We start from the raw sequence: 27,235 nt of genomic DNA, 5'->3' as shown, positions 1-27,235 counted from the left end.
TGATTTAGTTAAGAATCTTAACTAGAATATAAATTATACATTATTTTTATGTGCAGGCTTTTTTGACTTGACTTAATTCCACTGCTCGTGATGACTGGGTGGTCGTACACTGATGGCTCCCATGCAATTACGTAACTCCTCATGCATGCATGCATTCATTTAGGGTTTGACTAATATTTTATCATGTGTTTTGACTTTTCCATCGTTTGTCTATAGGGGTGAGCAAAAATTACACAAGCTAATAAATACAGTCTCTAGTGTTGGGATGTCGAGTCCAAGCTAAATCTACTTGAACATGCATGTGTTTTATTTCTGAAAGTCAACTGTTACTCTATTTTACAGGGTAAGGATTCTGTTTCTGATTCTGTATTTGCACAAGAAAGTCTGAGGTGCCTCGGCTTTCTTTTGAGTCAGTATCCACCTTCTTCTTATTCTGTTCCACCTTGAACCTTAAAAGCAGTGAATTCATCATCACCCCAACCGAGCTCAAACCCATCAGGCCTCCCGCAATAGATGGTGTCAGGATGGTACCAGTCGAAGGCAACAAAACTCCGGCGGCGACTGGAATACCCACCTGCAGGAGCATCCATGACATTTTATCAGTTCATGATGCCAGCATCGATTGAACAACAAAGTTTCACATTATACTGAAATGACACAGATGCATAGTTGTTGCTAGTGGTGTATTTAGCACCTGTCATATTCCATTAAGTATGCATCTCCAATGTTGAAGTTAGTATGGATTTTATGGAACAAGACGGTTAATAGGAACTTTTCCATTGTTAGAGTAGTGCTTTGGACTATCAAGCTAGAAAATTAAAGAACTGAAAAGAAAATTTGAAGTGCAAAAAATTGGAAATGAACATGATTTGCCTGATCATATCAAGATTTTCTCACTGAAAAATATAAAGGCATGCTTAGCTTTGGTCAACTTACAATATTGTAGGCAAATGCCCACCAGAGGTTTTGCTTTACCGTTTTCATAGTCGACTTGCTCAAATCCAAAGCATCAATCAGCTGCATAGATGCCACATCATTTGGTCAATTTGACAAACATATTGGACTCGAAGATAATTATATGGATGTAAGATGTTATAAGCAAAAGAGGGAAAACAGATTGTGTTCAAACGAGGATACTCTGCGATGTTTTCTATTCTTGGCAACCATGAGTTGATATGTCTTCCGAAGCTTATGCCTTTCTTTTGTGGCAAAGGGTAAGTGGTTAACCACCTCCACAGAGAAATGTTTTATGTTCAAAAGATTATTTTGTTCAACAATCCCTTCCATGAAAATAAATTTTCTTCGAACTGAATTACTTCCATAAAAATATTTCCTTGAAAAGGCCTGATTTGCTGATAAAAAATGTAGACAATCTAAACAAACTAGACAACGAATGTTTGACAGGTGGAAATATCAGGATGCATGAGTTACTGAAGATATTAGTTTCAGCAAACAATGTTCAAGATTGATATATAATTAAACCAACATGATTCCCCTTCTAAGTTGCTTATACAATTTGAAAACCAATGTAAACTATAAACTGAGTAAAATTAGTCCAAGATAAACATATGAAACTTATAGTCACTTCCGTTTGGGCGATGGAAATTTCTCAAGTGCTTCAATCCATTATCTCCCTATCGTTTCCATAGGTAACCCATTCAAGGAAACTAGAAACTCATGGTCAAATGATAACAATAAGTTGTGTATCTTCCAAGTATTTGGGGTCTACTTTTACAATGCTAACTAGTTTCATGAAAAAGAAAATGAATCAAATTTTTTTAGAAAAATAGAACACAAGGTTCACAAAGAATTACATCTGACTATAAAATGGTATAGCAATTAGCAAAAGGGAGAATTACGATTGTCAGCAAAGGCTCAAACTTTTACTGAATGCAGGAATTGAGCTGATAAACTTTCCAGCTCGATTAGTTGAAGATAAAGATTCTTCTAAGTTCTACTGCACAATGGTTGAAGATAAGAATATATTAAGCTCCAATGATCATTATCAATAAAATCATCCATACAAGTTCCAAGTTACCAAATGAGTCGTGATGTGACTATCAAAACTACAAAGTATAAGATTATAATTGTAAAACAAAAACATAAGCAAGAAACATCCCTTAGAAGAGTGAGGTTCAGTCTGATGGCAGCAAAATATGGCTTCAGTGCATGACCGCTTGACAGACAACCAGCTTTTGTGTTTGCATCATAAAAGGCTCAAACTGAAAACTTGATTTGCAACTATTTAGTGACATAGCCTTGCTATGCCAACAAGTTTTTTAATGTGTACATCATCAAAGGAAGATTAGTTTGTGGTGAACCATGGGTTCATTATCCCATGTCTGAGTTGAAAGTTGCAATTTCCCTCCAACTTGGACAAGAAATTGATTTACTCTGCTCCAGTCAATATGACATATGAATACCTAATAAAAACAAATGTCTCAATACTGGAAATTTTAAGTTATGAGAGTAAATTGAGAGGGTTATTTGTGTCACACATTTAGCAAGAGTGTCATTATTTATTTTATTTTATTTTTTACATGATAAATAAATTCCTTAATTTTTATGTCAATGATTTTATGTTTGGGTTCAAGAAAAGAAACACAACCACTGACTTGGAAGCCTCAGATATTCTATATTTATTAGTGGCTCCATTGCTCTTGCAACATCCTAAACTAGCCGTATCGTAATGGTTCCAACTAACTCCAGAAGTTCTCAATCTTAGTAGTCAATCTTCCATGGATGGTCTTTGGCATTGAACCTCCCTCCCTATGGACAAGGGTGAAGTGGTGCTCTTGATTGATGTGCCCCTTAAAGAATCTTCAGATATGCTGCAAATTCTTGAATGCAAGGGCACACTTCGATCTCATTAATTAACTAAACTATAACCTTATTTATTGCTAGTAGCTTCCAAATTCTTGCATATGCTTCTCTTCAATCTTTGTTCTCCTTATTGATGCTCTTGAAAACTTTACACTTCGCAGCAAATCAATGCTCAATCTCCCAAATGCAGAATATATGGTCCATCTCTTGTTTGTGAGTGTCTAAGCAACTTTTGCCCATAGAGAAAAACTCAAACATTTGATTATTTGAAGAAAGCTTAAATATTTTAGGCGTAAAGAAATTCAACAACCCAATTCCAAACACATAACACACTGATTCTTAGAGGATGTGACATGCAAGAAACTTGTATATATAAATAGAACTCATAGAAAAATGAAACAACAGATGAACAATACTACCTGTGACAATTTATTGCCCAAAAGCACAACTGAAGATACATCACTAGCTGCACCAACACCTTCACCCATTGCAATACCAACATCTGCTGAAGCCAAGGCAGCGGCATCATTAATACCATCACCAACCATAGCAACAATTTGTTTCTCTTTTTGAAGTTCAGAGATGAATCTCTTTTTCTCCTCTGGTTTAACTTCATAAAGCACCTGCATACACATAACGCCAAATATATTTCAGTTTTAAGAGACAAATTGAGTTCCCTTCCTCATCAAAGACATTCACTAGCAACAATTCTTAAACTTCCAGATATAATTATCTCAGTAAAGAATTTGTAATGGCCTGCTCACATGAAAGAACTAGCCTACAACTACCCAAAAAACTTAAGCCTAAGTTAGTAATGGTTCATTCATCTAAACTTATAAGACTCATTTATTAGCCCACAACTCTACATGTAAGGTGCCATAATCTCATCTGCTTAAGGATTAGGCATCCCTGTCACGACCTAAACTTATGCTACCAGAAATAATACCATAACATTAAGTAATTGCATCAAAAACTGATTTAAAAGTGTGTATATAATATTCAAATTAGTATGAGTGAAGTGAGCTGGTAAATATGCATCACGTTGATTTACTATGGTTGTAGGTGGCAAAGATGAATCACATGTAAATTTAGTCTACGAGTTTTTCTTGCAGAGAACACTGAGATAGGTGAACGAGAATTCAGTACTTTTAGCTCAGGGTTCACATAACATACCTTTCTTTTGTCAATACCAATCATAGATGCTACGTATTCAGCAGCATTCTTCTTGTCTCCAGATAGCATATATATGTTTATTCCTTGCTTAGCCAAAGTCTCAACAACCAGTCGTGCGTCTTCCCTTACTTTATCCTCAAAATAAATAACACCTGCTAATGCACTATCAACTCCTACATAAACAACAGACTGGTTCTGAGACTCTGCATCTGGAAATTGGTTCCCATGGACACCATGCCTGCAACAGCACAAAAACATATTAGATGATCGATACAAATGTTGTATCTAGATAGTGACAAGTATGAATTTTGTAGCATCTTATAGCTAGTGATATAGTCTTACAAAGATTTCAATGGAGGAAAAGGTTAATGTAACGAAACCTAAATAGTTGGAATTCACTTGATGATGATGAATAGGTTTGCAATTATCTAGTCTATAAGCATCATTATCTTTCAGGTAACGAGGGACAGCAGAACATGCAGCATGCACACTAAGTTTACTTTGACATGGCTATCTAAGAAAAAACTAAGCAAAAATGTGTGTTTCAACACCCATTTAACAACAGAAAGGACCAGCTTTCCAAAAGAAAAAGAATGGCTCCATGCCCTTCCACAAATGGCATTGTACGAACAACATTTATATCTAAGAGTGTTCTATAAATACCATATACCTTCTGACCCAGCTTAAAGTCCCAACAGAAACCTTCATTTTTTCAATTATAGCTACTGCACCAGAGCCAGGTTCCTCAGTGAATGTCCCATCTTTAGCCTGTCATAGATATTGCTGATCAGGAAACAAACTAGGATAAACCAACCAAGCATATATTGTAATGAAAATAGGAAATCGAATGGACAAATATAGATTGCTCTGTTTAATTAAGCGCACACAATAATTTAAAGGCTAGAGCCAGTAAATCAAAAGCTGGGAAATTAGATTGGGTTGTTTCATAAGTTCAAATACCTGTTACAGTCAATCTTCTTGTAGACTGGTTTCGAAGAGAAAATTTGAGAAAATTTATTGATTAGTGGACATAAACTGAGCAATGCTAAAAAAAATTACTGAAGAAAGCTGGATTAAATAATAATTGTGTAATGTTAACCATGAACTGTTGAAAACTCGATAGAAAACAAAAGATACTTCAAGCAATATGGTTCTATTAGGAAATTAATTCATTGCACCAGCATAAGATCTATTGTTAGCCAATTTTCATTTATGAAATCAAGGTTTCAGTTTTAGTGGATCTATCAGAAGTAGAATCCAAAGTGGGATCTATTAGATATATGCAAAAATAGCTAGAGGTCACATTGTTAGGTACCAAATATTGTAAACTTGTAAGCAGAAGTCCTAAATCACTTTTAACACCAAAACCAGCATCTGCAACATGAGAAAAAAATAGCTTAACTATGTGATGGATGAACTCTCTATGTTATAGAAAGAAGCGTTGATTGCCATATAGATTGTAACCTTTACCACTTTTTACCAAATGGATCCCACCTTTCAGTTATAACAACACCATGATCTATATCACAACAATTGTCACTCCATTAAGTTTATCATCCTGTAATGGATAAGTGTTGGTATAGTATCATTCAACTCAATCAACTAAATTGCGATGAAGACAGTGACATTTTTTCTTTTTTAATTGATAAATTTTTCAGAGAAATGAAATTGTTAGTATGTTAGGATGGATTTGTTAGAATTGAAAGGTAAGAATACATTTGTTAAGAGTGATAAATACTGGGATATCTATGGCAATTAATCCAAGAAAAAAAGTACCAAAGTCATTTTCAAAATAAAACGCCATTATGTTGAACTACGAAGTGTGAAACTTACGATTAATAGTAAAAAAATATAATAGTACCTAAAAAGTTTTCAATAGAAGCTTCAAGGTTGATGTGAAGTTACCTTGACATTTTCACAACCAATGGAATGAGCCGCTTCAACAATAGCCTTTCCAATGGGATGATTAGTATTTGATTCCACCCCAGCAGCTAACCTCAAAATATCAGCTTCAGTCCATTTGAAGCCACTGTTTTCTCTGTGCATTATACATGATTTTATCAGTGAAATAACCTTTTTAGTAAGCATCGTAAAGATATCACCTGCCATGTCACCTAGTTCCAGTGTTGTATGTTAGAGTAAAAGGCTAAAAGCAACTATTCCTTTTCTCGAATCAAATTGCATGCATTTTTCACAACATATCACAGAAATCTGGAACAACTCTATGTAAAACTGTAACATAACATCAGATTACTGAGCAGCATCCTGAGAGTCAGCTCTGGTCCTATCTCCATCCAAATTTGAAGGTAATAGCAAACTTAATCAGATAAAACTAGTAGTGACGGGGATGGAGGATTACTTATTCATTGGCAACCACAATAAGTAAGATTGAATTTTCAGCTTTACTAATGTAGTGTATGCCTACTTTAATGTGAAACTCACAACTCTGAAATTTATATAGTTCATCTGAATGCTAATTTACATTAGAGTGGTAAATTTGACCATAATCCAATTGAAGATCATAAGTGCACCATCAACTATAACCTAAAGATAATTTGAACCTTGAAGCACAATTGAATTGCATCTGACATTGTCTATAATTGAAACCAAACATAAGAATGAACTGCATATCAACCCACTGAGGACCATATTCAAGTCCACAACATAATTCTTCTTCCTTCTTAGACTCTGTCAAGCAACCCAATAGCCAAATATTATATTGAGGCAATAAATCAGTGACTGAATGAACAAAAACTGTAGGAACAATTAAGAAACTAAATTACTGAACTAGACTAGTGAATGATCAGTTACAAGTTATTGGGTAACAAAATTACTCATGCTAAGGATTAGTTACTGTCATTGCTTTATGAATTCATATCCAGAAATAATATTTAGTTTTTTGACACTAACAAAGAATTGACAGCACAAGTGAAGATGTCATTAGATATGACAGAATAGATTAATTTTCCAGATGCATTTACCTCATTTGACCAGACAAGCCCACCCACCACTCTTACTAATCAAAACAGCCCTGTAGAATTAGACTTTTGGCAAACTATGATTGATAACTTTTTATTCAGTTATTTATTTTGTCCAACCAAATGGTGCCTAAAAGTTAAAATATCAAATGTCTTGCAGGGCTTGTTTTGTCTTTAAGCCTTGTAATTTTAGGTGGAATACTTCTGACACTACATTACCTTGATTCTTTTACTTAAGTCGAGTCTTCATTGTCACACGGTCACACCATTGGTCTCCTTTGCCTCATGTTGTCCGTACCTATTTCTAGGTTTAAAAGGAAACTAGGACTTCTACTAAAAGTGAAATTGGAAGTTATTTTGTTAAAGTTAAATGACTAACCACTTATCACCAAAAGCTTAAGCTACAAGGAAAGGAAACAAATTGCCGAGGTAAATGCCTCCCATGTGCTAGTCACTATTTCAAAGGCTAGTAGCCGCCCGTGATTTACCTCCTCCGTGTTGGCCCTGGGACGAGTTGGCGGGGGCGCTGAGGGCGAGCGTATTCGCCTTTTGCCACCTAGGAAAGGAAACAAATTTATATATTTATATTATTAACATTTCCCTTTCATGTGTGGGTAGGGTACTTGATTTGATCAGCTCTGATCTCCCAACATATGAATTGATTAAATCTCTCTTTACATAGGTATGATTCAAACCCTTGACCTCCTGCTCCAATATCATGTTAAAGTTTATATTTTTCCAAGTTAGGAAATGGACCGATTTACATGTATATGGCAGACTCCTTGCACAAAAGAGTTAAGAGTTTATTTGTATAAGTGGACTATTGAATCAACATAAGACAACAGCTAGAATCAAAACAAATTGAAGATGGCAATTAACTGAAACAAAAGTCCAATCAAAACTCGCACAGGGGCGCATGATTTCGTGGCCGAGAGGTCCAATATTCGATCCTCGGGGTGTCATTGCCTGGGGTTAGCATCCCGGTCATGCGCTTTCAGCTGTGTACCTGGATTTACCTCCCTCCATATCCGTGGGACCGGCTCTAGGGGGGTCGCTGATGTGGTGGTTCCACTTTTTTTTTAGATTACTGAATTCCATCCAAGATTTATCTTCCATCTTTACATGTTTACAACCAATCACTTGCCACATTATGCTCTTGGAATCATTTCTCATAGAACACAACCTCCACCAACAAAGTGATCATTTAGCATATTTCTCTGTGCATGTGATGTATCATGAGTGACGTATATAACCATCATACTCATTTCAACATCAACAACCATCCTTTAGCGAATACCATCATCATCAAGGCATGCTAATCCCAAGCATTTGGAGTTGGCTATATATCTTATCCTTTTATTCCTCCTCTATGTAGAGATATATCTAAACACATTTAATCCCCATATGTACTTATGCCTTTATTCCTACATTGAACTATATACAAAAATATATCTAGATATATTTAATCAAAGGTTCAATAAAAAGAAATACTTGCAAAGTCAAGGATGGATCTACTGCTGCTAGCATTTTGCTAACTCAGCAGATAACTGACTAGAGGAAAATCTAAGTTGGAGTATCTCCCCAATACCTACTTTTAACAAAATATTTAATCACCTTCGGAGAAAACAAAAAGATTTTGAACTTGATATCAATACTATGGATGGATGTAGAACTAAAGTTGGTTTGCTTGATAAGGGTTGAAAGATGTGTATGCATCACACTTAACTTTGAATGCTCATGTTCATCAAATAAAGAAGGCATAACCCTAGTCACAACTGGCTTTCCAATTGTCAAAGTTCCTGTTTTATCAAACACAATTGTATCCACAGCCGCAAACTTCTCCAAGACGTCACCACCCCGTAAAAGCAATCCTCGGGTCGCCCCTAATGAGGTTCCTACCTAAAAAATAAAGTAAGTTTACAGGTAGGCTACTAGCCTGATGACAAGTAGTTGAGGATTCTTTGGTTAATAGTTTCTCTGATTGTTACCAGAACAGCAGTTGGAGTCGCCAGCCCAAGTGCACATGGACATGCAACAACCTGGATAAAAGAATTTGCTGTACAGAATTACTACCATAATATTATAACATCAATCAAAAGGAATAACAAAGAATCTGATTACCCAGGTCATAATGGAGTAACCTTGTCATTTTGTCTAGCATTGCAAAAAAGTCAAGTTTGAAAAACAAAGTAGAAGTTGATGTTCCCGTAAAAAAGGATCATGAGAAAAGCATATGATCACCATGGTGATAACTATCAAACAGAGAGAAATTATTATTAGAATTGAATATCTGGAAACCCTTTTCACGGAAGCAAAAAAAGATTTATTCCTCAAAAAAAATACCTATTTCCTAATTACTTGGTAAATAAATGAGCAATCCTAAAAATAACTTAGCCTAATAAAAACTTTACAAATTTTAGAAACATAAAATTTAAAACTTCATCAATCTAAAATTCCAACTTAAACTTTCTACTTTAAAGCCTAATTTTCAACCACATTGACGTGGTTTCAAATATCAGTCTAATATGTATAGCAAGACTCAGTGATTTTCTAATCTGAGTACCTAAATGCCCGAGTATGTGTTAGAAAAAAAAGACTAAATAATTTAAAGGACAACAATCCAATTTGGGGTGGATGTTATTGGTTATACATTTAATGAAGAATAATTACAAGTTTTCAGTTACCATGCCAATGTGACAAAAGTTGGTGCCAAAGTCCCAATAAGTCTCGACAACTTTATATTTCTAATGTGCTCAGAAAGTGTCAATTGACTTCCAATTGTTTCAAAGAAACCTTCACCAATGGCATAAGGCTAAGTTGGCAAGTCATTCTGTATACCTACTACAAGTAGTAACGTATGATAAAACAATAAAGGAAAAAAGTGAATATGATCTGTGCATGACATACCAGAACACTACATGAAAGCTGCAAGGCCAACGACACTACACTTCCTTGTATGAGAGCAGCCGGTACAAGTTGTGAACCAAACAAACTCCAGAAAGCAAAAGTGGCAGCTGATAATGCCATAACTCCATATGTAAAATGTCCCGCAACCTGAATTTGTAAACAGCATATTGTGTTCTTGCATATAAGCTCAACTTTAAAAATCCACAAGCACACATCAGATGGTCTAACTAAAGATATGAATACACGAACTCAAATTGCCAACAATTAGAAATCCATCAGCCTGACTACACTGAGGATTCAAAATACATCCATTACATTGTCCAACAATAAGGCATAGCAACCATTACTCAGAACAGTATTTTGTAAAGGCAATATACAGAAAAATTCATTTTCCAATATAGAAACCATTACTGAATTTGCAGTGTTCACCGCTGAGTATACAGATGCTTTCCTTGAAATTCTGCAACTGTGTCTTTCTTAACTAATTGTGTTAGATCCATAGCTTTATACTTGTTTTCTAGAATGATACAAAAATTTTGACTGAAGATTGTTTTGACATTTAGGGTGCGTTTGGTTTAAGTCATCATGTATAACCTTGGTTATGTGATTACCAGGTAATAAAACGTTGTTTGGTTCAACTTAAGTAATGAAACAAAAACTTAGGGAATAAAACATAGGTAATGAAAGGTTATAGGGAATAAAACATAATCAAATGTTGTTTGGTTCAACTTAGGTAATCAAACAAAAACTTGTTTGTTTGAAGGTTTTAATGAATACCCTAGTTTAATATTTTACCGTATTACCCTCAGTTACAAAACCAACTATACATAATAATAATAATAATAATATTATTATTATTATTATTATTTATTATTATTATTATTATTTTTTTTTTTTTAATGTTTTTTTACTTTTCTTTTTCCTGTATATTTTTTTACTTTTTTATGTGTTTTTTTATTTTTTAATGTTTTTATATTTTTATATTATTTATATTTATATTTTTTTATTTTTTTACATTTTTTAAATTTTAATTTTTATTTATTTTTTTTATTTTTATTTTTATTTTTATTTTTAAAATTTTTATAATTTTTTTTAATTTTTTAAAAAATTTAAATTTTTTTTAAAATTTTTTAACATTTTTAAAAATTTTATTTTTTATTTTTATTTTTTTATTTTTTAAATTATTTATTTTAAAAAAATTAAATTTTTAAATTTTTTAAAACATTTTTTTATTTTTTTTACATTTTTTAATATTTTTTTACATTTTTTCTCTTTTTTTCATGTTTTTTCTTATCGAAGGGTATTTTTGATAAAAAAAATTCGTTAACCCCGGAATCAACAAAAACCTTAGTTTTATGAGGTTTTCCGATTTCGGGCTGCATGCCCCTTTTGCTGACGTGTCGGGCATGGAACATTACTTGGAAATCATCGAATACCTAAACCAAACAAGGTTTTTGTTGATAACCTTGGATGGATAACCAAGATTATCAAGAATAACCCCGAACCAAACGCACCCTTAAAAGCTAACAAATCCGATCATTCACCCTTCCATAGCTTTATTAGGAAATAGGCCTAAGTGAAGGCTGTGAAACTTACAGGAATCCTAGGCCCTCTTACAATATATTGCTTGTGTAAATTCAGTCGATTGCATATTAGGAATGTGAAAAAATGCATTATATTTTGCCATCATACCATAAAATGCAGTAGTTAAAATCAAGTCAGAGTAGACCAATGCATTTATGGGGTATCATCTTTATACCAGAGGACAGAATCATCATGTTGGTCATTCCTGGAGCTCAATCAGTGTTCGTCGGAACAAGTATAGTAACTTAAATAGTGGTCTTCCGTCAATATCATGTGAAGTTTGAATCACTAAATAATGCAACACTGACGGGATGGTTCAAGATTTATAAAAAAATGACCTTACTCGGACCGAGATGATACTGTACCAGAAAGGGGTTCGAAGGAAAATAAAAAGTTAGGTGGCGTTTGGTTAAATGATGAGAATGACTATGGGTATGGGTTTGATAGTAAAGTGTAATAGGAATGGGAATGGAAATGAAACCCACCTAGTTATATGGGTTTGGTTGATTCCCATAAATCTAGAAATCATTCCCAAATTGTCATTCCCAAACCCACAATCTAAACACCATCATTTACTATCATTTCATTCCCTTATTCCCAAATCCTTCAACCAAACACCCCCTTAGTAATGGATGTGGAGCCTCCTAGCTTTGTGTGTGTGTGTGTTGAAAAAAAAAAGTTACTAATTATTCACCTTATCAGCTAAACGTTGCACAGGAGCTTCCCTTGTCTGTGCATTCTCCACCAACCGAACAATATCTCCCATAGCAGTTTCCCCTCCTGGTCTTCTTACTTCTATGGTTAGTGTGCCATTCAAGTTAATGCTTCCAGCTGTGACTTCAGCCTATGATAGAAAAGAACTAAATTAGATTTTAAAATGTGTGACTAATGGCTCAAAGTATAGCAACAAGCATATATAAAAAGTAAATTTTGCAATTCTTTGTAACACGGGCAAAATTTTAGGAACTAGAAGAGGTATACCCCAGGCAGTTTTGTCACAGGTAGAGGCTCTCCAGTGAAACTTGATTCATCAACTGTACTTCTTCCAGCTTTAACGATTCCATCAGCTGGTACACGATCCTAGGAGAAAGACACAAAAATGAATAACTAGCATACGTTCAGATTTTATCCATTGAACAGAGTCATAAAGAATTCATGTAAAAGTTCAATTTTGAAGCATTGAAGGAGATAAAAATTATCAATAGAGAATGGGCAACTGGAGTATCAGGATGCCTAGGCACTTTGTTTATTGTATTGAACAAAATGTCAAAAATGGATGGCATGCAGATAAGTTCTGTTCAGGATTCACAAATTAACATGATTTTGGTCTGTAGATTCTAGAACTAAATGGATCTCATGAAATTTTGTTATCCAAATTGAAGGAAGTTGGATTGTTCAACACATTCATTGCTTAAAATATTCCATTAAATTAGAAAAGAAATGCCATTTTTACTCACTCCTGGGAGTACGACAACCTGGTCACCAATGTGGAGGTTACTACATGGAACCTCCACAGTTGATGGAACCTCTCTTGCATCAGTGTGGATCATGAGGCGTGCTTTTGCTGGAAGGATATTCAGGAGCCCTGTCATGTCACTAGTTGCTTTTATCTTGGCTCTCTGTTCAAGATTCTTCCCCAGTAGAACAAAAGCTATCAGCATAATTGGCTCCTCAAAGAATGTTTTCCATCCCTGCTTAAAGGACAAAGAATATAAGAAATTCTAAAATCCGGACCTATACGAGATTGCTGTAGATCCTAGGATATCGATATCAAAGAAACTAAAGATTTTGAATTAAGAAAGGGAGCCTTGGTGCAACGAGAAAATTGTTGCCATGTGACCTTGTGGTCACAGGTTCGAATCACGGAAACAACCTCTTGCAATGCAATGCAAGGTAGGGTTGCATACAATAGACCAAATGTGATTTGACCCTTCTCCAGGATCTCAAATTGGCAGGCACCAAGCTGGCCCTTTAGAACAAAAATTGCACTTCGATGTTATTTATCTTTTTTCTCTAGGCAGAGATGAAGCCAAAAAATTAGGAAGCACATAAATATAGAATCTGCAGATGAAGAAAGGGTGTGCAGACTTGATAGTGTTTCAACCCAGTATTGCTCTGCAATTGTATGGATGGTTTTCTCTGATCAAGAAATATTCAAAAAAGTACAATATCAATCCTCACTGGAAATGCCAAGTAGTATTATAGCCTTGTTATGCATCCTAATATGTACTTCTGTCATCATGCATTCTAATCAAACTAGCATTAAGAAGAATTTCTTTCACCACAGCAACATAAAACAAGCAGCTGCCTTGCTTGCTCCTAAGCAAAATAGTATGATATATCCATGTTTTGACATAGTATGGAATGCTTCGTTTGGCATACTGTTACCATCAACACACTAGCAAAGTCCTACAGTTTTACTAATAAGAAAACACAAATAATTTTTCAATTTCTTCATACCAATCTAAATTGATATTATCATTTTGTTATTAGTGGGAGAAATTTGTCACTAAAATGATAATCAGATATTGATAGTCACTAATATAGTTAGGTTTGGAGTTATAGGCATACAAAGTGTAGTCACTGGTTTGATACTGAAGCCTCATTTTCTGGGCATCAACAAGTCTACCACTCCCTGCACCCCTACCCTTACAATTTGTTGTCTCACATTGCCGTCCTTTGTTTGTGCATCCCCATCCCTCCCCGCCTCTTTTGTTGCTATGACATAATCAAACAACATTTTTTTATAACCATTAAAACATGTTGATAAGGAGCATGGTCAACAAGCAGATGCATGTATAGCAACAAACATAATAAATTAAAGCATCTTCCCGTATAAGATTGTAAATACCAGTTTTGGAATTAAGGCAGCAATTGAACTGACTGCAAAGGATGATAAAGCACCTAAGCCAACTAATGTGTTCATGTTAGGCGAACCCATGAACAAACTTCTGAAGCCATCAAGAACAAGTTTGCGACCAGGACCAAAAAATGTGAACAACGAAAGTGACATATGAAAACTAGTAGAATGGCAAGTCTGAAGCCAAGAAGGACCAGCTTTAAAGATGTGAGAGACATGCCCTAGGAGACATACAGCACATAACGCCCATGATACAGCAAGCTCTCTACCTGGAAACATGTGTATTATATTATTTAAGAAAAAATAACCAATTTAAATCTGCAGTACGTTGAATCATTAATGGTAAGAGAAGCAGACACTGGATTAATTTACATGGTAATAGGATATAACAGTTTTCAAGTCTTAAACTGGATTTTATGGTATAATGGAGCAAGGATGTTACCGCTTTGTTTTAATTTCTGAAGCTTTTCATCCATCTTCCTCTCAAATACTTTGTAAACATTCACTCTATCAGAATCTACAATGAACCATAAACATTAATTGCAGTAGTTTATAATAAGAGCTTTAGAATTTTTAAGAAAATGGTAAGCCTAGAAAATGGCCCAAATTCAATCAATTTGATAGCTTTTTCCAAACCGGTGTCATGGAGGAAAAATACCTCGAAAACTGGATTTGAATCCACAAGTTGTCAAATTGCCTGCAAGTCTAACTCCCAATTGTTGTTTCCAGTTTGGCAAGACCTTGGTTTCAGGAATTGCCCACACAATTGCAGTCTCAGTTGCAAGATTAACACTTGCTGATGACACTTGAGGCTGTACAATCACAAGAAACAGATGACAATAACATAGGTAACATAACATGATTGCTAAAAAGAACATAGGTAGAAGAATTGTTTACTATGCTTATCTTTTATGTCAATAGTGATAAAAAAAATCCCAAAACTCTTGCATCTACACTTTCATGATAGATAGCTTCACACTCATTGTGGGCGATAGATAGAAATATTGTGAAAAGAAACAAGAAACAAAATCCTCATAACTGAAAACTAGTTTAGAATCCTGTCCATTGGATTTGTCATCCAGGCATCCAACAAAAGGAGATGTTCTGATCTACAAAAGCATCAACTAAAGCATGTGTGACCGTCATTTAGATAAGAAAAAAATCACAGCTCTGATTATTTATTCATTATATTCACAATACTCATTTCTTAACTCAGATATCTACAACAAAAGTAGGAATGATCCTTACTTGACTCTCCAAAATGCGCTTCACGCTGGCAGCACATCCTCCGCAAGTCATTCCCTAAAAATCCATGAAGCTCAAACATGTATCGAAAATGGACTAAATAACATCGTACTAACGAAGTGACAAGAACAAAGATCAGTACGCTCACCCCAACATCAAGAATTATCACGTCTGGCACGCGGGAAGAAGCCTCAACGGACTCTTCTCCGATAGAGAAGGATTGCGCACCGCTGCCGCGGAATCCACCATCCCCACCACCGTCACCATCCCAACGGCCAGTCCCATCGTTTCCGCCGCCATTGGGGCCAGACGACCCAGTGGAGCTCGATATGCAAGCCAATCCACGATTAACTGGCGACCCCAAAGAAGAAGTCCGCAAAAGACTCCCTGCTAAGGAAATAAGGAAAATTTCTCGCGGTCTGTTGGGGTGGAGGCTACCGAAGCACCTGGCTCTCCCGGCAGTAAAGAGGCCCGGATTTGGCGGGGCAAGCAGCCGTCGGAGGTAGAGCCTGTGGGGAAATTTGAGAGAGTGGGAAAAGGCGAGCAGCGGCATGGTGCAGAAGGCGAAGGAGTCCATGGCCTTCGCCTCCAAGCTCTTCCGTCTGCGTTTTGGTTGCTTATTGTGGCACGATTCGGAAGCCGCCTAGAAATCGAAGTGCGAGACGCTGAAGGCCGCGGCTCGCCATGGAGAGCAGCCCAAATCTAAACTGGGACTGCTTGGATAATAATAATAATAATATCATTGATAATCGTAATTCTGAGGCAACGTTAAAAAGGCCAGTTGTCTCTGCACTGGGCCGAAGCACCAAGGAATATGAAGGGAGTCCAAATTGGATAGGAACGTGAACGTCTGAGTCAGTCCATAACTTTTTTTTTTTTTTAATTAGCACCGTATATCTGGTTTGTATACTAATCCTGAATGTAACTTATCCCATTTCATAAAAAGTTTTAGATTGAAAAAGTACTCACAGTAATGATCCATCAGTCTAAGACTTTTAGGTCAATTGTCAATTCAGTCCATAATACAGTTGTCAGAGAGAAAGAGTGGAGTTACTTCGATTCCTCAGTCACGAACCTCATCGTCAAGTAGGTGCTAGACAATCTTATTATTGAAGATATGGGGAATATAGTCTAAATGGAAATGAAAATCAAAAATAATTTAGACTTATCTAGTGAGATGATTTGAACGGATAATCTCAAGTTGTGGACTTAGGTTGATTAATGTAATTTACTTCTTTGTCCAAGCGGTGTTCCCAAATAAGAAGCATATAGCCCGAGTCTAAGTGGGTTGTCACAAATAGAAAGACTGCTCTGAGCTCAAGTACTTCGCAAGTCCGAGTGGAAGTTAAGTTCCCGAGCTGTCGAGAGTTGAGTCAAGACCTCGAGTGAGACACATGCCGAGTCTCCGAGTGTTGAGTCGACTGAGATGTCGAGCCAGTGCTCCCTAGTGGACTCCGAGTGCTACTGAGTCAGCACGCAAGTCGCCCGATTATTGAGTTGAGATGCAAGTCGCCCCACTACCGAGTTTGAATGGGTCGCTCAATCGAAAAAAGGAAATATCAAGGTGTATGTTCGACGCAGTTTCCTTAAAGTAAATTCGTCACCTTCGACTATGCTTACGTCAGACGTCTGTTTCTCAGGATACAACGGAAAGACAACATGGATAACCAAATACTGATTGATTGTGGTGAGCTGAATGTGTACCCAAAAACTATCATGAAATTTTGCTGAGTGTATAAGTTTCCTAGGATACAATGAGAATGTCGGTGCAATCGACCCAAGTTTGATCGATATGATCATGGTTTTGATGTGTGTGTCAAAGTTTAAATTAGGTTTTTATATGTATTTGATATGTGTTTGAGTCTTATAAGACTTGGTAAAACACACATGAGGAGCTTGGTGCGGCTAAACTTGGGAAGCTCATCCTATGGCTCAGGTCCATGAGATCGGTGAAGGATGGTGCATCCGAAGGACCGCGGACGAGGAGCAACAGAGTGAAACCAAAGGAAGCAAACTGCAAGGCAACGTGAAGGATGGCACGGAGAGAAACTGCGGGCTCGGGTGCATCTGAGGGACGAAGGCCGAGAAAGAGGGCTTCAAATGCGACTCCGAAAAGGATGAGTGTAAGTGAATGGAAGGTACCAGTGGACTGGTACTTGGACCAATCGACTAGTCCAAATTCACGAAGAGCACAGAATGCTTCTGTGCTTGTCGGCTACGGGGATCAATCGATTGGTCTCGAGACAAGTCGACTGGTACATAGCCTTTAGCAAGATCATGAATTCTGTGGAGTGTCGTTGGCTGTGTCAAACGGTCACACTAGTTGACTAATGCATGGATCAGTCGACTGGTGTCGGGTTGAATTGATTTGTTGATCAACTCTCTCCACTTATAAAAGAGGAGCTTTGGGGCATAAAGGAGGTTACTGATCATTGTTGAATCACTCCTTTGTTATTGTTCAAAGCTGCAAAGTCCACTCTTCCTCTTCAAACCTAAGTTCCATATTGTAAGAGGAAGAGAGCTTTGTGAGAGGTTGTACTCCACCGAGAAGGAGTAAGATCTAGCTGGAGATTGCCGGGGACTGATCCACCTAAAGATCAAGGGGTCGTCCACCTCAAGGACACGCCGTGGAGTAGGAGCAAGCAATCTCTGAACCATGTAAAGGAATCGTGTTAGCGTTTGTATTCTCTCTTGTTTGCATTCTTTGTTTTAGTTTTCGTATTTTCGCTACGCACTAATCTTTTGTAGAGAAGAAACTGAACTTGGGGTGACATAGATATCCAACCCCCCTTCTAGCCGATCACTGATCCCCACAAGTGGTATCAGAGCAAGGTTGCCCTTCAACGGACTAATCGCCAAGAAGAGCAACATCATCAAATGGCCGGCTCAAACACTCATCCACCCAAATTCGAAGGAGAATTCTCTTGGTGGAAAAAGAGAATGGATGTATTTTTTTGAAATCGATTTTGATATTATGCTAATTATGGAAAATAGTTTCGAAATGCCTAGGGATCAAAACAATGAGATATTAGAGAAAATAAGATGGAACAAGAAGCAAAGAGAAGAGCATCTAGCAAACTCAAAGGTCTTACATCATCTATTAAATGTCTTTCACCAACAAGAAGTAATAAGGGTTGGGAACTACTCAAGCGCCAAGGAGTTATGGGAAAAATTAGTAGAACTTCATGAGGGGACATCGGAAGCAAAACTAGCAAGAAGGGATCTTCTCTGAACTCAACTCAACAATATCAAACTCGAAAAAGGAGAAAAGGTATCAATACTTCACACTAGGATTAAAGAAGTTTTGAATGGACTAACAAGTGTAGGTGAGAAACTCTCAAACCGAGATATCTTGATGAAAGCCATCAATGCTTTTCCAAGAACCACAACTTGGAGCTCCATTGTAGATTCACTCTACATTTCAGAGGATCTAGAAAAGAGCTCTCTAGATTAATTCTTTTCAATCATGGAGCTTCACGAGACTCGAGTTGAAGGATTAGATGGAGAAGCTAATAGATCAAGAGGAGTAGCCCTTGTAGCAAACAAGGGAAAGGATAAGAAGAAGAAGTTTTCATCCCTACCATCCTCCGACTCTGAAGAATCAAGTGCCTCAATGGATAACGATCAAGAGGCATATATGATAAGGAAAATGAGAAGGACATTTAAAAGGTTTTCAACTAACAAATCTCATGCTAGGAAAAGCTCAAGAAGCAAAAGTAGAATAAGGAGGATTATTTGCTATAATTGACAATGAGAAGGGTACATGAGGGATGAATTCTCTCTCTTGAAGAAGAAAGAAGAAAGGAAGAAGGAAGCGAAGAGGAAGTCAAAAGAAAAGGGGAAGAAGGTCAAAAACCTAAAAACAACATGGGATGATCCATCGTCATCGGATAAAGAAGAGCACCATGTGTCCCATTTTGCTTTGATGGGAATTGACGATATAGCCTCCACCTCATCCGAACAAGAAGAAGGAAGGAGCTCAAGTGAAGATGAAGAAGGGAGCTCAAGTGAAGGGGGAGGTCAAACATCGGATTCAGACGTCTCGGTAAGTGAGGTATATAATCTTCCTCCTCATGTTTAATTAAGATTATTACAAGTACAAATGAAGATTTGTTCAAGGCAAAAAGGAAAAATAAGTCCTTGAAAAATGATATTATTTGCTTTGAAGAAAAATTAGAATCCATGTGTTCTAAGGACAATGACATGCGTGCTTCTCCTACAAATTCAAATGATTCATGTTTAGAAGAAGAAAATAAAGTTTTAAGAAAAAAGATATAATACCTTAACAATACCCTTAGAAAATTTGAAATTGGATCCAAAACCCTAAACATGATAATTGGAAGCCAAAAGACAAGTTTCAACAAAAAGAGTTTAGGGTATAAGGAATCCAACAATGAAAAAGTCTATCGTTATCTAATTGCTAGGGGCAACTCAAGACAAAGACCATACATAGGAAATGGATTCCTAAGGAGTATTTGGTAAACTCAATCAAGAAAAATCTCTATTGGGTACCAAAATCAATTCTCAAGGGTTAGAGGATTTTAAGTCAAGTCAACCATTGAAATCATAATTCCAATTTGTTGTGGTTGACTTGAGACCTTAAGGGGGAGCACTTAGCCTTAATAGAAATTTATGATAAAGAGGCCTAAGTAGAGGTTACCTTTATCTCATCTCACAATAACTTACATTATTCTCTAAATATAAATGTGAGATGATAGGATGATACTAATAATTCACTGATGCTTATGGCATTTTGATAAGTTATAAAATGTATCAAATTTTTAAGTAATCATAGACCAACTATGGGAAAAGTAAATGTTTAGTTAATGGACATCTTGCCCATAGATCATAGTTAGATATTTCAAATATTTTGAAAATAATTCTATGTTTCATTTATAGTGAATAGTTATTTTGAAACATATGAATTTAAAACTAGGGTTTAATTTGATACAAACTTGCATATTTTTTTATGATTTTTGAGATTTGGTCAAAATTTCAAAAATACTTTGACTTTTCATGAAAACATATTTTTCCTAGTTAAAAGACATTTCAAAAAAATATGTTGTCCAAATTTCATAATTTTTAAAATTTTCTAAAAATTTTTATGCTTTTCTGAAGTTGGCTACAGAAGGTTGAAATTTGGTTTCAAAATGTACTAGTCGACTGCTACCAGCTTTCCAGCATACTATTGTTTTCTGAAATCAAATTTGTCAAACTTGATTCCATAAAATGTATGATTGTTTGGTACATTTCTTTTTGATGGTGTCAACGGGGGAGAAATGGATAGATTTAAGTTATAAAGCTTTATTTCCATACTTGTGTGCAAAACTTAGAAAATTAAGGTTGAGAGCATATGTTTAGGGGGAGCTTGGTTTTATGCTTCATATTTACATATTGTTTGTAATCTTCAAAGTTATTATTTGTGCCTAACATAAACATATTGCCACACATAAAAAAGGGGCAGATTGTTGGTGTAATCGACCCAAGTTTGATCGGTATGATCATGGTTTTGATGTGTGTGTCAAAGAGTTTAAATTAGGCTTTCATATGTATTTGATATGTGTGAGTCTTGCAGGACTTGGTGAAATACACATGAGAAGTTTGGTGCGGCTAAACTTAGGAAGCTCATCCTATAGCTCAGGTCTATGAGATCGGTAAAGGATGGTGCATCCGAGAGACTGTGGACGAAGAGCAACAGAGTGAAACCAAAGGAAGCGGACTTCAAGGCAACGTGAAGGATGGCACGGAGAGGAGTCGCGGACTCGGGTGCATCTGAGGGACGAACGCCGAGGAAGAGGGCTTCAAAGGCGACTCTGCAAAGGATGAGTGTGAGTGAATGGAAGGTATCAGTCGATTAGTTCAAATTCACGAAGAGCACAGAATGCTTCTATGCTTGTCAGCTACGGGAATCAATCGACAGGTCAGTCGACTGGTCTCAAGACCTGTCGACTGGTACATAACCGATGACAAGATCGTGAATTATGCGGAGTGTCATTTACTGTGTCCAACGGTCACACCAGTCGACTGATGCATGGATCAGTCGACTGGTGTCGAGTTGAGTTGATTTGTTGATCAACTCTCTTCACTTATAAAAGAGGAGCTTTGGGGCATAAAGGAGATTACTCATCATTGTTGAATCACTCCTTTGTTATTGTCCAAAGCTTCCAAGTCCACTCTTCCTTTCCAAACCTAAGTTCCATCTTGTAAGAGGAAGAGAGCTTTGTGAGAGGTTGTATTCCACCGAGAAGGAGTAAGATCTAGCCGGAGATTGTCGAGGACTGATCCACCGAAGGATCAAGGGGTCATCAACCTCAAGGATATGTCGTGGAGTAGGAGCAAGCAATCTCCGAACCACATAAAGGAATCGCGTTAGCGTTTGTATTCTCTCTTGTTTGCATTCTTTGTTTTAGTTTTCGTATTTCAGCTACGCACTAATCTTTTGTAGAGAAGAAAACGAACTTGGAGGTGACCTAACTATCTAACCCCCCTTCTAGCCGATCACTGATCCCCTACAGAGAAGACCACATAGAAAACGTAGGACTGGTTAGTCGTGGTGAACCAAGTGTGTACCCAAACATTATCACAAAGATTTTGCTCTCTAATATTGCTCGAGGTCTTAGAGCTCCAACATTTCGTAGCAGGCCATTTACGCCCTCCTTTAGGGTTTAGGGTGACAAATTTTACTTCAGTCGATCCAACATTTGACACAATCGTACTAGCACACGTATCACCTTTTGTCATAAATTTATGCTATTAAACATAAATAAGAGGGTATAAATACATTAAATAAAGAGGTTTTCAAAAATATATTGATTTTGATTTAGAGTGCATTGTACTTGAATAATATTCATATATCTCCATAATAACATGAGATTATACACTTTAGGCCTAAGCCCTCGTGACTTTGCTCTTAGGTTCTACACAAAAGGTCTCATGATAATAAAAATATCTTACATCCTTTTTAAATCCATAATATTTTTCATATCTTTCTAACATAGAACCTTGATTGTATCCTAACAATTCTCCCCTCAAAACGAAGGATCACAATTACTCTCATAGTTCGGGTATCCTCGTAAGCATCCTGTCACACCTGCTCCGGGCTTCCTCGCGAGCATCCGATCACTTTTGACTTGCTTTGAGCCTTCCCCATGAGCATCATGTCATCCTAACCTACTTCGGGCCTCCTTGCATGCATCCGATCATCTTGACCTGCTCCGGGCCTTCCCCGTAAGCATCTGGCCACTTTGACCTACTCTGGGTCTCCCTGCGAGCATCCGGATCCGGTCACTCTTGACCTGTTTTGGGTCTTCCCCGTAAGTATCATCCGGTCACTTTAACTTGCTCTGAGTCTCTCTATAAGTATATGATCATCTTGACCTTTTCTAGGCCTCCCGTAACTTCATTGAAGGTTACCCCACATAGCATTTGGTCTGGACCATAACTCTAATAATATTTGTTATGCCCAAAGGATATTCACATGTCTCTATAACAACATAATATTGTTCACTTTGGATATAAGCTCTTATGGCTTTGTTCTTGGGCTTTGCCCAAAAGGTTCGATGTCAATGAAAATATCATATATTCTTCTAAACTCATAATTTTTTTCATATCTTTCCAATACGAGACTTTAATTTGGTTGCATCCCAACATCATAGTTGTATATGCCACCGGATATTGACATGTGGGAGGAGGGATCTTCTACCATTTGACGAATTCTTTAGGTTCATCAATCAATTTCAAATGAAATTGGCTAATGAATTTATAGATAAAAAAAGGAGAGATATTGGAAGAATACGATATTTGGATATTATAAAATTTAGGTTAATAATTCAAATATTAATTTTTATACCGGATATCCATATCTTATAATCAGATTAATCCTAAAATAGACGATCTCACATTATATTTTGCCTATCTAATAAATTTATAGTAAGCATGACAACTCTTGACGTGATACACATATTATCACAAATTTGCTTATGTCTCGTGGTGATTCAAATATTATTATATTATAAATTTATCAAATGGTTATCAGCTGGACTATCCTTAGTGGTGATTCAAATATTATCTAAACCTATTTAAGTATTTAAAATCTTTTGAAATTGTCAAAACTCTAAATGATTTTTTTTCTAATTTTTAATATGCTACATCATAGACAAAAATATATTACTTTCTTTGTAATAAAAAAAAACCCTCTCTATAAACTTTATTAATAATTATTAACTCCACTCATATCGTTAATTTCTAAAAAAAAATCAAATTAAAAATTTGGAACTAAAAATCTTAAATGTCATGCCTATAATAATTCATTTTTTTAAATTATTTTTAAAACCTCTTTACAAATCTTGCTTTGGATGCTCTAAGTAAATGCCAATAGGCAATAGCATGGGCAGTTAGGTGTGAAGCTGTGTCATCTGATTGATCGTGATCGAAACGGCTAACGCTCTATAAAAAAAAAACAAAAACAAAAAAAAACAAAAAAACAAAAAAACAAAAAGAAATGAATGCCCTAGACCTTGGTAGCGCCTAACGCGTACCGAGGGCTTCCATAATGGAAATCATAATGCGATGTTTACTCTAGAGTGTGGATGAGGAAAAGAAAGGAATCAACGATAGAAAATTATCTTTGGAGGAAGAGAAAAGAAAGGGTAAAGAAATTATTTTCTTTGCACACTTGTTTACCTTGATAGAGGAAAGTGAATACTTGTGATGTAATTTTGTAAATAAAAAAGAGTGCATGCGTCATTTTTTTGGTACATAGTATAATTTTGTGAGTTAAAAAGGCTACATGTGTCATTTTTTTATATATAATGTAATTTTGTGAATACAAAAAGGGTATATGCGTCATTTTTTTCCATCCGTTGCTTTCCGTCCGATTTTGAGGTGATCGATTTTGGCTTCAAAATTATCCGCTGATGATTACGTTACTTTTCCTTCGGAAAATTTTAATGAAGTCAACGACGGAAACTTTTCCACCGTAAAAACTTTTCCTTAATTTTACTTTTCACTCTCCCAAGTAAACAGAGCCTAAGGGAGCTCCATGGTTTTAATACGGAGCCGGTCCTTCGTTAATTTTTTTTTAATAATATATTTTTAATTTTTTTTAAAAAAAATAAAAAATAATATATTAAAAAAATTAGTGTGGGATTTATACGAAAGAGTTGTTAGGAAATTTTTTTATAATAAAAAATATATAAAATTTTTTACTTTTAAATATGATAATAAATGAGATGTTTTAAGTACTTCGACACTGGCACACTGCTACGTGGACGCGCAATCTTCACACGATTAGCTGTTAGACATTAGGTAACACGAGGAACCACGCCATCCGACGAGGCGGTGGTGGAAATTTGTATGCGTGTCTGTATATATACTTTATCGATATCCGCTGTTTTGTTCGTCACACACTGCTCGCCGATTTCCAACTGCACCCACCATCGCCAGTTCGCCATGGACTACGTCAGCACTCGCTCCTGCACCTCTCGGCACGTGGTGCTCGTCGCCTTTCCCTTCGGCACCCACGCCGCCCCGCTGTTCGCCCTCGCCTGCGCCATCGCCGATGCCGCGCCTGCCGTCTCGCTGTCCCTCATCAGCACCCAGCGGTCGCTCGCGTCCCTCCCCCCGGCCCCCGTCAGCCTCTCCCTCGTCCCCATCGACGATGGGCTGCCGGAGGCGGCGGATCCTCCGGCGAGCGAGCAGGAGAGGATCTCGCTGTTCCTTTCGGCCTTGCCGAAGAGCCTGCGGGCGGCGATGGACGCGGCGGTGGAGAAGGCGAGAGGTGCGGTGGCGACCTGCGTGGTGAGCGACGCGTTCATATGGATGGCCGGAGATGAGGCGGCGGAGGTGGGGGCGCCTTGGATCGCCCTGTGGACCGGCGGGCCCGCGTCTCTGTTCGCGCATCTCCGGACCGATCTGATCCGCGACACCATCGGCGTCGGCGATCAAGGTAGATTACGTTCATGGAGCGCCTTAGTGTGATAGTGTCGTCTTATGCGGCTCGTCCATTGATTAAATCTCGAGTAATTAAATGTAGTCATCGCTCGGCACGACGAGTTGCTCAGCTTCGTCCCTGCTTTATCGGCGCATCGAATCCGCGACCTCCCCGAGGGCATCGTCTCCGGCGAGATCGACTCCCTCTTCTCGCGCCTCCTTCACCGAATAGGCCAAAACATCCACAAGGCCGCCGCCGTCCTCTTCAACACCGTCCGCGGCTTCGACCCGGCCATCGATGCGGAGATGGAGCTCTGTTTCCCAAACCCCCTGCATCTCGGCCCCTTGCACCTCCTCGCTCCGTCTCCGGCTTCACGCCCCGCTCCTGATGCGCACGGCTGCCTCCCGTGGCTCGACGGCCACGCCACCGCCAGCGTGGCCTACGTCAGCTTCGGCTCAGTCGTAACCCCGTCGCCGGAGGAGCTTGCGAATCTGGCGCAAGGGCTGGAGGCCAGCGGCGCCGCGTTCCTCTGGTCGCTGAGGGAGCGCGCGAGGGAGCTGTTGCCGCGGGGGTTCTTGGACCGGACAAGGGAGAGGGGCCTCGTGGTGGGGTGGGCGCCGCAGCAGGACGTGCTGCGGCACCCGGCGGTGGGGGTCTTCGTGACCCACTGCGGGTGGAACTCGGTGCTGGAGGCGGCGGTATCCGGCGTGCCGATGGTCTGCCGGCCGTTCTTCGGCGACCAGAGGCTGAACGGAAGGACCGTCGCGGCAGTATGGGGTATCGGGGTGGGGTTCGAAGAAGGGTCGATGACGGAGGAAGGGGCGGTGAGGGTGCTGGAGACAGTGCTGAAGAGCGAGGAAGGAAAGACGATGAGGGGGAAGGCCGGCGAGCTGAAGGCCTCAGCGGCGAAAGCGATGCAACAGGACGGGAGCTCAATGCTTAACTTTAATACCCTTTTGGGCTTCGCAATTAATAGTTTAACCAAACCGCACAAATAATTATGGAAATCTTTATTTCACCCTTCTATAAACAGCAGTCCGAAAAAGGACGTCATTTAAAAATATTTTCATATTTGACGTGACTCTGAATAATTGCAGGAATCAAATTTTATGGACGTTTGCACTTGACAGTCGATCTGTTAATTTACCTCTCTTAAAGGAGACGGCTTAACAACACTGTGAAAGTGTGAGATGAAATAATCACATTTACTGTGAATTTGAACAGATGATTGTTAATTTCTATAATACTATATTATCATGTACTGATTTTATTTATTAGAGAATGATAATTCATTAAAAATAAAATTTTAATAAGTAAAATAAATAAAGAGTACATAGTGTCCACTGTATTTTAAATAAATACTATTTAATTATAGTAGACGGTAAAAATTAACTATAAGTTATAGTAATTGTTATCTTCATCCATTTTATATTTCCTATTCAAAATTTAAAAATTAGATCATACTAATTATTTTATTAAATTTAGATATCTAACTTTTTATTGTATTATATCTTTACATTTTTATTTCTTTTATTTTTTTTCTCTTTTTTCAAAATTAAATGATATTTTAGGTGGTGTTTATTTTAGCGGTTTAGGGATAATAAAATGAATTTATTTTCAAATATTATGTTTAGTTGATGAAAATGAAATTAAAATTTTTGAATGAAATTTAAAAACTTATGTATTGATGAAATCTACCACCTCTTCCCTTGAGTTGTGACGAGAATGAGAATA

The 27,235-nt window shown here is 37.4% G+C and overlaps 2 protein-coding genes across 3 annotated transcripts; one reads left to right on the top strand and one right to left on the bottom strand.

Moving 5' to 3' along the window:
- Window positions 1-286: 286 nt before the first annotated feature.
- Window positions 287-16,274, bottom strand: LOC122010331 (copper-transporting ATPase PAA1, chloroplastic-like). Of its 2 annotated transcripts, none has more exons than XM_042566822.1 (17): window positions 15,719-16,274; window positions 15,574-15,627; window positions 14,984-15,137; window positions 14,768-14,842; window positions 14,317-14,594; window positions 12,923-13,156; window positions 12,447-12,545; window positions 12,160-12,309; window positions 9,882-10,028; window positions 8,963-9,013; window positions 8,701-8,873; window positions 5,902-6,034; window positions 4,667-4,764; window positions 3,997-4,234; window positions 3,243-3,446; window positions 937-1,017; window positions 287-574 (listed from the first exon to the last, which is right to left on the bottom strand). In XM_042566822.1, exons 1-17 carry the CDS (start codon window positions 16,145-16,147, stop codon window positions 332-334), a joined length of 2,841 nt encoding a protein of 946 aa, XP_042422756.1. In that variant the 5' UTR covers window positions 16,148-16,274; the 3' UTR covers window positions 287-331. The 2 variants fall into 2 exon arrangements, 1 of the variants encoding a protein (XP_042422756.1); XR_006119854.1 differs by lacking the exon at window positions 287-574 and adding an exon at window positions 1,860-2,423.
- Window positions 16,275-25,020: 8,746 nt separating this feature from the next.
- Window positions 25,021-26,622, top strand: LOC122011287 (anthocyanidin 3-O-glucosyltransferase 7-like). Its single transcript, XM_042567674.1, has 2 exons — window positions 25,021-25,516; window positions 25,604-26,622. The coding sequence occupies exons 1-2, from the start codon at window positions 25,021-25,023 to the stop codon at window positions 26,497-26,499; spliced, it is 1,392 nt and encodes a 463-aa protein (XP_042423608.1). The 3' UTR covers window positions 26,500-26,622.
- The last annotated feature ends 613 nt before the right edge of the window (window positions 26,623-27,235 follow it).

This window comes from Zingiber officinale, chromosome 8A (assembly GCF_018446385.1).
Source record: "Zingiber officinale cultivar Zhangliang chromosome 8A, Zo_v1.1, whole genome shotgun sequence".
NCBI lineage: Eukaryota > Viridiplantae > Streptophyta > Magnoliopsida > Zingiberales > Zingiberaceae > Zingiber > Zingiber officinale.
Note: the sequence above shows the minus strand (reverse complement) of the source record. Positions and strands in the feature narration are given on the sequence as shown.

Coding starts and splice junctions, on each gene's coding strand:
- LOC122010331 (XM_042566822.1), bottom strand. CDS start 16,147: ATGGACTCCTTCGCCTTCTGCACCATGCCGCTGCTCGCCTTTTCCCAC. Junction 4,765..5,901: donor TTGGTTGTGAAAATGTCAAG/GTAACTTCACAT, acceptor TATCTATGACAG/GCTAAAGATGGGACATTCAC. Junction 1,018..3,242: donor TGGGCAATAAATTGTCACAG/GTAGTATTGTTC, acceptor GCATCTATGCAG/CTGATTGATGCTTTGGATTT.
- LOC122011287 (XM_042567674.1), top strand. CDS start 25,021: ATGGACTACGTCAGCACTCGCTCCTGCACCTCTCGGCACGTGGTGCTC. Junction 25,517..25,603: donor CATCGGCGTCGGCGATCAAG/GTAGATTACGTT, acceptor AATTAAATGTAG/TCATCGCTCGGCACGACGAG.